This window comes from Canis lupus, chromosome 10 (genome assembly GCF_048164855.1).
Source record: "Canis lupus baileyi chromosome 10, mCanLup2.hap1, whole genome shotgun sequence".
NCBI classification, from domain to species: Eukaryota; Metazoa; Chordata; class Mammalia; order Carnivora; family Canidae; genus Canis; species Canis lupus.
The window spans coordinates 70,367,920-70,381,244 of NC_132847.1; the positions used below are offsets into that span (position 1 = coordinate 70,367,920).

At 58.3% G+C, this 13,325-nt stretch overlaps 1 protein-coding gene across 5 annotated transcripts in view; it reads left to right on the plus strand.

Annotated features, from left to right (window-relative positions):
* COL27A1 (collagen type XXVII alpha 1 chain) overlaps positions 1-13,325 on the plus strand; it is a 135,109-nt gene that overhangs the window by 102,712 nt on the left and 19,072 nt on the right. For all 5 annotated transcript variants that reach the window (XR_012038508.1, XM_072842498.1, XM_072842493.1 and 2 more), the window contains 5 exons: positions 3,834-3,941; positions 7,671-7,724; positions 7,842-7,949; positions 9,261-9,314; positions 10,202-10,255. Coding sequence is in view for 4 of the 5 variants with exons in the window: in XM_072842498.1 (XP_072698599.1) it covers positions 3,834-3,941; positions 7,671-7,724; positions 7,842-7,949; positions 9,261-9,314; positions 10,202-10,255 (378 nt within the window). In the remaining variant the exon portion in view is untranslated. The remainder of the gene's footprint in view (positions 1-3,833; positions 3,942-7,670; positions 7,725-7,841; positions 7,950-9,260; positions 9,315-10,201; positions 10,256-13,325) is intronic.

The window sequence follows — 13,325 nt, forward strand, 5'->3', positions numbered from 1 at the left end:
TCACGCACGCATCCGGGACGATGCTAAGCCCTTCGTATTATGTAACACCTCATTAATGCGACGGGGTAAGTTCTGTCTTTAACTTATTTATTTTTTCATGTTTAAAGATCTTATTTACATATTCATGAGAGACACGAGAGAGAGGCAGAGACACAGGCAGAGGGAGAAGCAGGCTCCCTGCAGGGACCCTGATGCGGGACTCGATCTGGGGACCCCGGGGTCACGCCCTGAGCCGAAGGCAGATGCTCAGCCTCTGAGCCACCCAGACGTCCCAAGTTCTGTCTTTAAATGAGGAAACGCAGACACAGAGAGGTTAAGCAACCTGCCCAGGGACACACAGCTAGTAATTGGCACAGCCGAGACCCAAGCCTCGGCTACCCGTCTACACCGTGCACCCATTCTACGGGTGAGGGGATTGAGGCTCAGTGGAGGCAGAGGCGCACTCATCCAGAGTCTAGGGCTGTGAGCGGAGAACCCAAAATTCAAACCCAGGGCTCCCCAGCACTAAAGCGGGTAGGTCAGCCTAACCGTGCCCTGCTGCGTCCCGCGAATTCCTCTGTCAGCCGCAGGTGCTGGCACCTTCAGGAGGCGCCAGGGCTCCCCCGAACCCCGGGGCAGGTGGGCATCGCTCTCCCGACTTACCAGCTCCACCTCTAGCCCCAGCCTGTCGCTGGCAGCCGGCCCCAGCTCAGCCCTGGAACAAGGATAGGTGGGCTTTCCCCAGGGCTGGCCCGTCACCCCGTGAGTCAGCTTCTCAGCCCAGGGCTCAGTGCCACATCCCAGAATCCCTTTGTCACCCGTTTCCTCTCCATGTGACCCCAGATAAGCAGCCCTCAATTCCCCATCGCCACACCCCCGCCCCCACCGCCCCATCCCCTAGTTGCTCTGGGCCCCCAGGGCTTCCCCATCTACCTGGACGCCCCTGGGACAGGCCCCTGGCCGGCTCCCCATCCCCCCCACCCCCGGGGTTTTCTTGCAAGGCCGAGAGCGCCCCCCTGTCTGCCAGCGCCTGCTTCTCTCCTCTCCAGCTGGGCCGCCTCCCAGGGTACCTCGGGGGCCTGGCTGGGTAACCCCGGGCCCCTGTGGCCCCTGCACACCCTCTGCCAGGTGCCTGCGTGAATTGCAGTGACGCTGGAGAACATTCCAGCCGAGATGCTCTGGGTGCTCACCGTGCACTCGCACCACCTGCCTTGGGCGCTTTATGTGACCAAACCCGTTTAATCCTCCCAGCTGCCCTGTGAGCTACACGGGTCACCATCCCCACTTGACAGATGAGGAAACTGAGTCCCAGCGCGGGGGCCTCTTCCGCTTCTGGCCAGCCACCGTTCTTCCCCTTGGATCTTCTTACTGGGGTGGGCTGGGAGCGGGGTCTTCGAGGTCTCACGCAGCCTTTCCCGCTCTCTCAGCGCCGCACCTGGCACTGCCTTCATCCTCTTCCTCTCCTTTCAGAGGCAGCCCAGCCCTAGACCTTGGGCCAGAGTAGCTGTGCGGGCGTCCAGCGTCTTCCCTCCTCATCCATCCTGCCGTCTGTACGGCCTTTGTCCCGAGAGTCACCTTCACGGTGAAAACCACCTCTCGGACACCACGCAGCACTTGATAGTTGATAGAGTGTTTCCATGCTGATCGTGTCCTTTGAGTTTGCCGACAGCCAGCGGGTGGTGGTGGCGGTGGTGGCGGTCACTCCTGCCAAGACTAAGGTCTATCCAGAACTCCCTCGCCAGACGCTATGCTAAGCTACTTACGTGGATTAGCCCTTTCAATCCCTGTAGTAACCCTGTGCTGCTTATTTTACAAATGAAGACACTTGCCCAGGGTCACGCAGCTCTTGAGGGGTGGCAGCGAGATTCCAGTTTCAGCAACAGAACCCCAGCAGTGAGGGGGTGACGTCCCCTGCACAGAGAACCTCAGAATTCCAAAGCGCCAGAACCCTAGGGTCTCACGCGTGCTCTGCCACTGGCCTAACAAGCTGTTGCGAAGCCTCTTCCTTGCCCTGGGCCTTAGTCCCCCAGCTTGAACTCCAGAAGGTTGAGCTAGACGATGGCTAAGGCTCTCCTGAGCATTCACAGATGCCCCGGGACTCTAGAATTCTCCAGGATCCCGCCCCCTGCGCCCCCGCCCAGAGCCCACTGTGCAGGGGATCCTCAAGTACGCCACCCCAGGCTGCGGGGGTCTGGGCGGTCCCTGGGGCCAGGGCCCCTGCAGGTGCCAGGCCGGGGCTTCTCTCTGAAAACCAGCCCAGCCGCCTGGAGCAGGCCGCCTGCCTCTGAGAGCCAGGAGAGCAGGGGGCCGGGGCTGACGAGCCGGGGGGGGGGGAGTCCTGGAGCTGGAGTCTGTAGCAGGTTCATGGGGGCAGTGCCCCGTCTCCATGCCGGGCTGTGCTGGGAGCCCGAGAATCTCAGTGGGACGGGATCTCACAAACCAACCCGTCCCACCCTGCCCTGGTGCCCAGGTCTGCTCTGAGCCGGCCCACACCTCAGCTTGGGGTGTCCCTCCCCTATCTCTGGACCCCTCTTCACTGGGGAGGCTCCCCTGTCCCCAGCTGAGCTAGAAATCACCCGCAGAGGCCCCTGCGCCAGCGTCTTGCACCCAGAGCCCAGGCCCCAGCAGGTCCGGACTGTGGGGTCAGCTCTCAGCAGACCTGTTCCCAGGCTCCGGCCTCATGCCTTCTGCACCCTGATCTTTCTCCTGGACCCGCCCCAGTTTATCAGCGTTCCTTGTAAAGCGTGGCGCCGGGACACAGCGCTGGCCAAGACACGCTCCCCTTCTCCCAGCCCGTTCCCCCGACAGCCGCCGCCCACCCCTTCCTCCTATGCATGACTTCAGACGCTTTCCCACGGGTCCCTCTGCACAGTCCCAGCTCAGCCACTTGCAGACTGGCCACGAGCCCCGCCGGGCCTGCCAGCCCGATGGAGGTGGCCTTCCGATGGGCGCCATCCTGTTCCTCTGTGCCCACGGCCCGTGCTGCCCCCTCAGTCCTGCTCTGCCCGTGGCTGCCAGGGCACCAGCCCATGCCCTGGCCTGGCACGGCTCAGCCTGCCAGGACGTGGCCTGGACGTGGCAAGTGCCATGCAAGTGGTAACTGCTGCCTGCTGGATGGAGGGAGGGCCCCGCGTCCGGCGAGGCTGAGAGCCGGGCTGAGTAGACAGCGAGGGGAGGTGGTGCTCGCTGTAGAGTCAGACAAGTAGAAAAAAAAAAAAAAAAAAAAACAGAAAAAATAAGATGGAGCTAAGCAGTGCGGTTGGATTAGACCCCTAAGGCTTCACGTACTGCTGACGAGCTTCCTTGCTTCGGGTCACCCGTGCCTCGGCCGCGAGCCTGGTGCGGAGCGACAGGAACTGCGACCTCAGGCTCATTATCACTGTCCACTGTTTTCATGCAAGCAGGGGTTGAAAATGCAACTCAAAAAAATGGAGTCATTTTGGAGAGGCAGGATTGGGTGAATTGTTTTCCTTTTTTTAAAGTCTCCATCAGCATCTTAAGACTCTTGTCCCCCAAGTAGAAATATTTGGGGAGAAATCGCCCGAGCCCCAGGCTTCCAGAGCTGCCCCCTTCCTGTGAATTCCTTGGGGTGGGAGGGGTCGGGGTCCCGTGTTCCCTCTGAGCGACTTCCTCCCTGGCCCAGGTACCATGTCGGGGGTGTCCCCTGTGCCAGCCAGGCCAGGCCACCCTGACCCTTTGGGTGGCTCACGGAACCATCAGGGAATCCAGGGGCTGCTCGGCTGTGGACATCCAAACGGAGCCTTGAGGTTTAGCATCTCTGATGGGCTTAGTGACTAATTTATTCTCTGTCTGCCTCTCTCTCTCTCTCCCTTCCTTGTGTTCTTCCAACCTAGGGGGACAGGGGTGACCCTGGGCCTGATGGTGAACGTGGCGACAAAGGCCAGGAGGGCCTGATGGGCGAGGACGGGCCCCCCGGCCCCCCTGGCATCACTGGCGTCCGGGTGAGTGTGTCACTTGGGGCTCCGGGTGGACGTGCCACCCACGCCTGTTCAGGCAGTTGGACAGGAGGTCTCTAGATAGCAGCTACCTAAGGGTCTCCGCTGTGATCCTTCCTCCACCTGCGAGCTTCCCAGAGCACTGTCTGCCCGTGCCCCGCCCCTGCCTAACCCTCCCACGGCTCCCGAGCGCCCTTGGACCTAGCATCACATTCCTCAGTCTGGCTGCCACGCCCTCCACAAGCCTGGCCCTGCTGAACTTGTCCCACATTCAGCCACCCTGAATTTAGCAGGGGGGATTTAGAATCTGTGATTCCTCACCAGAACTTGCTGCTGCCCTCCCTGGGTCACGCGCTTGGTACGCTGAAGGATTGGGGAGGAATGCGTGCTGAGATCACTTTGGGTTCCAACATTCCAGGGGCCCTTTCTTAGTAAACTTTTGAGTATCATGGCCGTGGGACGGGTGGCAACATGCAGCAGAAATAGCCCTGGGCCTAGAGTCCAAAGGTTGAGTTCTAGCTTGAGAATCCACTGTCTCTGTGACCTTAGGCAGATCACTGCTGCCCCTCTATGAGCCTTGGTTTTCTTATCTTTAAAGAGTCAGTGAAACTGTGGAAAAGAAAGTACTTTCGACAGTGTGCCAGAAAACAAATGTTGTCTTTATGAATCTGGAGGAGAAAACGACTAGAAGCTGCTGGTGGTGGTGGTGGTAGTAATGGTAGTAATGTTGATGGTTGGAGGTGAAGATGATGATGATATTGATGATGGTGATGGTTATGGTGATGATGGTGGAGACGGTGATGGTGGAGGTGATGGTATTGGTGATGGTGGTGGTAATAATGGTGATGATGGTGATGATGGTGGCAACGATGGTGATGGTTTTGGTGATAGTAGCAGGGATGGTGGTGGCAATGGTGACGACTGTGATGATGGTGATAGTAGAGGTGATAGTATTAGTGATGGTGGTAATGGTGCAGGTGATAGTGGTGATGATGGTGAAGGTGGTGGTGATAGTGAGGATGACGGTGATGGTGACAATGGTGGCAATGATGATGGTGATGATGGTGATGGTGATGGTGGAGGTGATAGTATTAATGATGGTGGTAATGATGTGAAGTTGGCGGTGATGGTGAGGATGATGGTGATGATGGTAGAGGTGGTGGTGATGATGATAGTGGCAATGATGGTGGTGGTGGCAGTGGCAGTGGTGGTGACAGTGGCCATGGTGATGGGGCAGTGGTGGTGGTAGCAGCAGAATTAGTGTCCGTGTTTTGCTATTTCTGCCAATTTTTATATACTGGAACTGCAAGGAGGTTCCCTGGGGCCAGACTGAGTGTGTGTTGGGTGACAGAGGTGGTGAGAGGCTTGTCTCTTTGGCATCAGGGCTACAGGACAAGCATCACCCACTCTGGCCAGGAAACAGTGGAGTATTTAAAAATAGAATTTTATGAGCCATCAGAGCCTCTCCAGAAACACATCTCCATGGATGGGGGCCCAGCAAAAGTCTTCATTCTGGCCCTGCAGCCTCACCCCGCTGGATGCTCCAGCTCTTACTCAGGATTTCCCACACCATGAGGGACATTCCCAGCTGGAGAGGGCCTGTCAGAACGAGTGGCCGGCCGCCCTGTCCTGAGGGAGACTCCCGGGGCCCTGGCCCTGTGCTGAATTCTTCAGTGCTGACTCATTTCTCCTTCTGACAAAGGGATCAGCCAATAACAATCACCTCAGCCATTGACATGTTCCAGCGGCCCCTGTATCACGGTGTCAGTTGCCCAGATATGACCAGCCTGGGACAACTGAAAATCCACATCTCATTCAAACCCACCTAGGTTACGGGACCTGCGGGTGGCGTCTTCAGCTCACTGCGCCTTTGTCTTTGGCCCTCAAATGGAATAAATAACCCCTTCCTCCCAGGCCTGGGGCCAGAACGCAGCCACGGTGCCTGGGCTGTGGTTGAAGCCTTGATGGTAGTGACTGCTCCATTACTGGACCTGGTCCAGTTCAGTGCTGCCCGGTAACAGACAGAAGACGAGCCACATGTGCAACTTAAAGTTTTTCAATCCTCACATTTTCAAAATGTAAAGAGAAGTGGGTGAAAGACATTTTAACGGTAAATTACATCCAGCCCAATATATCCAAGATACGAACGCTTCCAACATGTAATCAACATAGAAATCATTAATCAGGTATTTTGCATTCTTGTTTTCTGCATGAATCTATGAAATCTGATGTGTGATTTACTTTTACAGCACATCTTAATCCGGATGCTAAATTTTCATTGGAGAGGCTCGATCTGTGTTTACATTTCATAAAATACACAGCTGAGAACGTAGATTCATATTTCCAGGTTGTTCCAAGCACACGTAAAAGTTTTACGACAACCGAATTATCCGTCTTTAAATTTGATTTCAATTAAAAGTAAATTGACTAAGAATTTGGTTTCCCCCTCCCAGTAGCCACCTTTCACACGCTCCGTAGCCCCGTGTGGCAAGAGGCCACAGACAGTACACAGCTAGTTTAAGACCTACATATGAGAGGCAGGGAAACTGAGGCACACAGAAGGGGAGGAGGTTGTCCAGGGTCACATGAGGACTTAGGCACCAGAAGGTAGGGCAGTCTGTGCTTGGTCCTTCTAGGACTGCCACTGCCTCCTTCCGGAGGGCCTCAGGGTGATCTAACTGGCACTTACTTTCCTTGGGGACAGAGAATCATCTATTCCAGTACATTTTGCCATGTTTTGTCCTTGTGCTGAATCAAAGCGGGCCTCCCTGTAATTTCCGTCCACTGACCACCCCAGAGAACACAGCTGCCCTGAGGCAGAAATCTGAAGATTGCCATCAGGTGCCTCTGAGTTAGCACATGTGTTTCCTGGCTCCTCTAAGATCCCATCTTCCTGCCTTCCCTCCGCCAGTCGGTGCCTCCTCCTATTCCAAGGTGGGGCCCATCCCCTCCTCATCCTACAGCATGTACCTCTGTTAATACAGCCAAAGAGATTGAATCCAACTAGCTCTTTAGTGCTTGCCAAGAATGTCCTTGTTTTTCCCAGCTCCCTTAGAGGTTTGGGTCTTGAGGGGCTGTCCTCTGGAGACCATCAGGCTGTCCTTTCCAGACCAGAAACACAGCCTGCTTTACCCCCTCCCTCCCAACCCAGTGTGGCTCAGTGTTGGGATTCTCTTCTCTCCCTTTTTTTTCCTCTCTTATGCTCACACATGCGCACTTACAGGCACTCCCTGAAATGAGTGGCCCTGACAAGAGCAGGGCAAAGGAGAGTAGCATTTTGGGATGCCCTATGGGGGAGGGTGCAGAGCGTCCTGTTGGAGGGAGTGGCCTAGCTACCCCAGTGGAAGTGCCCGCCCTGCTGTGGCTCAGGGTGGCTGGGAGGCTGGAACAGTGTGTGGCATGTGGCAGAGCAGAGAGCTGCTCTCATGCAGACAGCTTGGGCACCCAGCAGTTCCTGAAAGGGGGATTTATCCAGCACATACCAGGGTCAGGCACCTGGTGAGCAGGAGAGGCCATCCCCGGGTTGACCTCATACCGCGAGGCAGACAGGACTCCTGTCCCCACTTTGCAGACAAAGCCTCCATCACAAGGTCCCAGGGGTATTGAGCTCAAGGTGAGTTTGGAACCCAGGCAGTCCCCCCTCAGAGCTCCTGTCCCAATGCTCCATATGCTCCGTGGGTCTGCCTCAAGTTTCGCTCATTTCTCACCCTTTTCCTTCCCTCCTGCTCCCCTCAGGGTCCTGAAGGAAAACCTGGGAAGCAAGGCGAGAAAGGCCGGACTGGAGCCAAGGTGGGTTCCACTCCTCCTACGGCCATGATCTCCACAGGCCCTCTTCCCCTACCCCTACCCCACCCCTCTCTCCTCCTGCTGGGGTCTAGTGACAGCCTGTGTCTTCTCCCTCTGCAGGGTGCCAAGGGCTACCAAGGACAGCTGGGTGAGATGGGCGTCCCTGGAGACCCCGGACCCCCTGGCACCCCAGGCCCTAAAGGGTCCCGGGGCAGCCTGGGACCAACGGTGAGAACTCTCGGGTGGGGTGGGGTGGGGCGGGTCAGGCACGGAGTAGAGGTCGGGGTGGGGGGTCCAGGGGCAGAAAGGGGTATCACCTGCTCTACTTCTCAGCCAAACCACTGGCTGTGCCTTGTCCCAACTGCTTCTCTTGAATCATGGGTCCTTTGGAGAAACAGTAGAAGCTGCAGCCTTTCTCCCTGGAAAACTACCCACAATGCCAAGTATTTCTTGCAATTTGAAGGGGGCTGTGGGTCTTCTGCTGTCCTTTATAGACCCAGATTAAGAAGCCTCATTCTAGGGTGGGAGGAGGAGACCAGCCCCTCAGGAGTGTTTTTAGGGAACAAGGAGTTTTCCCACTGGAAACAGATTCATGAAGATCAGGGTGGAAATAGATTCATGTGGATCCAGCTGTAGATCCCTAGGTGACGCTGAGGGCAGCCCAACCTGTTGCTGGCCTGCCCTGAAGGAGGGTCCCAGGGGTCTGCCAGCAGCTAGGGGAGCAAGCAGGGGGGAGGCAGGCAAGTGACGGCATTCCTGAGCCGCCACTGTGCACAGATAAACAGCTGACCCGGTGCGTGTGGCACTGACCGGCAGCGTCTGTGCTGTAAATGCTCCCATCGCGGCCAATTTCGTGCCGTCAGCTCGGTGTCCTGAACGCACAGTTGGGAGGAGGTGCGCAGGATTGTCTGTCATCTGGTAGCTTTGCCACACGAACTCCATAGACGGAAATAGGCTGGAGCATAGATAATAGTAAAAAGTAGTAAAATTATTAGGAAGGGAGGAGTTTTGGGTATTTATCATCTTTGTTATTATTTTTTTTAAATTTTTTAAAGATTTTATTTATTTATTCATAAGACACAGAGAGGAGAGAGAGAGAGAGGCAGAGACACAGGCAGAGGGAGAAGCAGGCTCCAGCAGGGAGTCCGATGTGGGACTCGAACCAGGTCTCCAGGATCACACCCTGGGCTGAAAGTGGCGCTAAACCACTGAGCTACCAGGACTGCCCTCATCTTTGTTTTTAATATAATTGATTTAACTGTAAATTTGTATAACTTTCTATAGCAGTTCTGTTTAAAAGTGGCTCACAAAGGTGAAGACGGTTTAGCCACTGGGGCTCTGAACCCCTGGAGCTGACAGAAGGAAGGGCTGGAGGGAGAAGGGGAGCTAAGGGAGGAGGGGACAGTTGCCACTTGCTCCCCAGCCTGGGTTCTGGGCCGCGGATGTGCCAGTCTGCTGGGCTGACCTGGGCTGGAGCCAGCGCCCAGGCCCTGCTGTGAGAACCACGCCTGTTCCAGCACGGGTCTGCTCCTCTCCTAGGGTGCTCCAGGACGGATGGGGGCCCAAGGAGAACCGGGACTCGCTGGTTACGATGTAAGAAAATCTCACCTCCCCCTCCTCAATTCTGTCCTTGGCTCCACCTGGCACGCCAGGCGTGCCTCCGCCTCTGCCCCCACCACCCCCCTTGGGCCACTGAAGATCCCTGGTCTCCTGGGGCCCACAGAGCAGGGGCACACAGATAGAAACACCCACCCCCTCCACGCGCCCCGGCTGAGTCCTTCCTTCCCGTGGCGGGTGCCACGCATGCTTCCCATCTGGGCGTCGCACCTGCTGTCTGTGGAAGGGGAAGAGCCTTACCTCGCTTTTGCATCCGAGCTGGGCCCCGTGTTAGAGGCGGCGGAGCCAAACCTGTGTTAGACATTTGGGTGACTAGTCCTCAGAGAGGCTCGGGGCTAGCTCAGAAAGGGAAACGGAGGCTTGGGGAGACTCGTGACAGCTTGTTAGGTCTGAAGGTGGGATCCGGTGTCTGAAGGAGGCACAGCAGAGAGAGGAGGCGGACAGGAGGGCAGAAGAAGGGGCAGGGCACAGGACATGGGAACTAGAGAGGAGGCCCCCGAAGCCCCAGGGGGGAGCCTGCCTGTGTGCTTCTCGCCACAGCCTGGGGAAGCATTTTGGCCCTGCCCCTGCCCCAGGGGACACAGCTGGCTCTCAGACTTCTGGCCCCAGATCTGCTCCAGGCTGGGGTGACCCGCGCCCCGACCATCCAAGTGGGCCCAGCCCTTAGAGGGACTGACACGGCCTGTCCGGGAGGCCAGGCCCCAGGAGGCACAGGGCCTGCTCAGGGTGGCACAGGGAGCTGGGGCAGAGCCAGGACCCAAACTCGCAGCCCAGGGTCTCCATCTCTGAGCTCCTGTCCATCACTGTGCCTCTCGGTCCTCACTCCCCCATGCTCTCACCCCTTGCCATCTTGTTTCCCGCAGGGACACAAAGGCATCATGGGCCCCCTCGGACCTCCTGGACCAAAGGGCGAAAAGGTGGGTGCTCAGGCCTGGGAGGCAGCCGCTCCCTCCCATCCCGGCTGGCAGGAGCCAGCCCACGGGGCACTGTGGCCAGGCTGATGGGGAAGTTCACGGTCAGCTCACCCCGCGGCCAGCCAGGAGCCGTTAGACCCACGCTGAACACAGGTGGGCTGCGTGTCAGGGCTGTGCCCAGCGCCGGAGCAAAACCACAGCTCTGCCCGCCCGTCATGTTGGGACTAGAACTGCAGTTCCATCATCTGTGTGAACGTGGGCATTGAAGGCTTGCTCAGGAGCGAGAGCCCCCAGCGAGGGCCAGCGGAGGGCCGCCCGCGAGGCCAGCCTTTCACAGCCGGGAGGGTGCCACTGAGGCAGAGGGAGGGCATGTCCATACCCCTCTGCTTGGCTCCAGCCTCGGTGGAGGAGAGAAATTGCTAGAAGAAAGCTTGCCGATTGCTGTGCCCTGCTGCACGGTGCCGGTGGGGACATGGGACCAGGGGGCCAAGCCATCGGCCCTGGGTCACAATCCAAGGCAGCACCAAACTGGCCCTGGACCTGGGCTTTTGAGTCCTACCTTGGCGACTCTGAGCACCCCTGTTCTTGCCTCCCTCCTCCCCTGGTGGCTCAGCTGGAATGCGTCCTAGCAGGCGGCCACCCCTCTCCCCATCTCCTTGCCCCCCTGCCTCCGCAGCCATCCCTTCGTTCGCTGAGTCAGCTACCCACTAACTACATCCCGCTGCCGTGTGAATCACCCTGGCCTGGCTGGCTGTCCAGCTGGCCCCTTCCTCCTGCTTGGAGAGATCTGCAATCAGTGGGCTCCAGCATCCCACAGGAAGCTGCTGGAAGTGCCACTCAGTACCCTGAGTCCCCCGCCCTCGGCCCTCAGTCTCCCACAGCTGGCACAGGCGGGGTTAACATAGACCCTGACACAAGGCTGAACGTCCCTCTGAGCCACCTGCGGGCCCCAGGCCCAGTTTCTATGGCTACTGAGAATGGGTTCCTGACCCTAAACCTAAGGGCAAAGGCCTTGGGCGGGGCCCCAGGGTTCCTGAGCCTTGATCACCCCATCTGTTAAGTGGGTGGGTACCTCCCGAATGTGCGGCTAAGCAGGACATCGTGTATATGGCAGCCAGGCCACTTTCTTAGTGATAAGGTATTAGGTTCACTCATTCATTTGGGCATCTGACAGGTATTTATGGATTTATGATAATGAAGAAGTGTTTTCTCGGCCCTGAGCTAGGGGCTGTGGACTGACTGATGCCCTAAAGACCTCCAGAGGGGACTAGACACAAGAGCAAATAGCCAGGCACCAGCTGGAGGGTGCTGGGAGGGGGGAGCAGGTTCCCAGGGGAGACCCCAAAGCAAAACAGCCCTGAGCAAAGCTCCCCCAGGACTTCGCCGTGGTCCTCACTGCATCTCCATGCAGAGGGGTCAGAGTCCCACATGACAGATGGAGAAACGGAGTCTCTGGCTGCTTAAGGACTAGGTCAGGACCAGGGACCAGGGTTCAGACTCTGAGGTCAGGCTGTGCCTCCCAGGCTGGAAACAGGCACCCGGGTGAGCTAATGCACTGCTGACTGGTGACTTCCTTGGGTGGTGTCTCGAGGGATTAGCGATGGGACTCTGGGAACAAGGAGAAGACGGGGCTCCTCCAGCGTCCTGGTGCTAAAAACACATCCCCAAGCTACAGCCACAGTGTGTGTGTGTCGAGGGGCGAGCGGGGGAGATCCGTATAGCCAGCTTTGGGTTCAGCACCCTTTGATTCCTGTGTGGCCTTGGCTAAGACCCTTCCTTCCCTGGGCCTCAGTTTCCTGGTCTGTAAAATGGGCCAACAGCCACAGCAGCGAGGGAGGCCGTAGGGACACCCGGTAGACACGGCCTCCTTCTCCAAAGTGCCCCAGTCCCGCTGCCTCCCTCCACGGTGGGACCGAGGCTTGGGACAGAGAGCCATGGAGGGAGGTCAGGGAGGAGAGGGAATCCCCACTCCCTGGGCCACCCCCTCGGGTCCAACTTGTTCTGAGCCTCGGGCCAAGTCCCTCCCGCCTTCGGTCTCTGCCCACAGGAGCCACAGAGGCTCTGGGCCAAGGCACTACGGCTGCCAGCCCTCAGGGCTGATTGGGCCTGGGACCGGCTCCAGCCCCAGGGATGGCTCCCTCTCCTGCCTCTCAGGCTTCCCCTTCAGTCCCTGCCAGCATCCGGGGGGCCCCGGCTGAGCCTCCGGCCCAGAATGCACCCCCAGGGGAGGGGACACCGGTTGTCCGGGGCTGGAACGTTGCGAGCCCTGGGATCCTGCCACTTGCAGCTCCGATGACACCTTCCCTGTAGCTGGCACATGGCATCCAGCCTCTGGGCTGGGTGGTGGCCCAGGGCCCGGAGTGGCCTGCCAGGGCTCAGGACCTCCACTCCAAACCCTCCCCCACCCCATCCCTCTGACTGCATCCAGGCCACACACCGTCCCCCGTTACTGTCACCAACAGCCGATTTCATGGCCATCTGAGCCCCTACTACGTGGGCAGTACGAGCTTTCCTCCCTGGTCCTCAGAGCAGCCCGGCAAGGCATCAGTCCTGTGTCGCAGCCAGGGATCTGTCCTGTGGACGAGACTCTCCGAATTGGCCCACAGCCGAGGGCAACCTGGGGCCGCCCAGGGCCTGCTCCGGGGCTCCCACCCAGGGTAGGAGGTTCCTGTTAGAGCTGCAGCCCTCTGCCCACCCTATTCCAGCAGAGATGGGAGAAAGGGACTCCCATTCAGAGCTCAACAGTGGAGCAGCCCACGTCGCCCCTCTGTGCCTCGGTGTCCTCATCCGTCAAATGGGGAAAATAACATTACACGCTTCACAGGGCTGTTGGGTCCCTGTCGAGCACCACGCGGGGGTTTCTCGCATCATCTCCCCCAATCCTCGCCCTCCTCACTCCTGGGTATGGCCATTGTCCTCTGCCCCGCCTCACCCCCATCCCCCAGCTGAGCAGAAGAGCTCCCAGCTGGGAAGGGACCTGTGGAGGGTCTGAGGCCTGGGTCCTGTGCAAGCTGGTGTGACCACGGTCTCTGCTCTGAGCCGCCTGGGTCTTGCGGCCCGAGGGTACCCACGG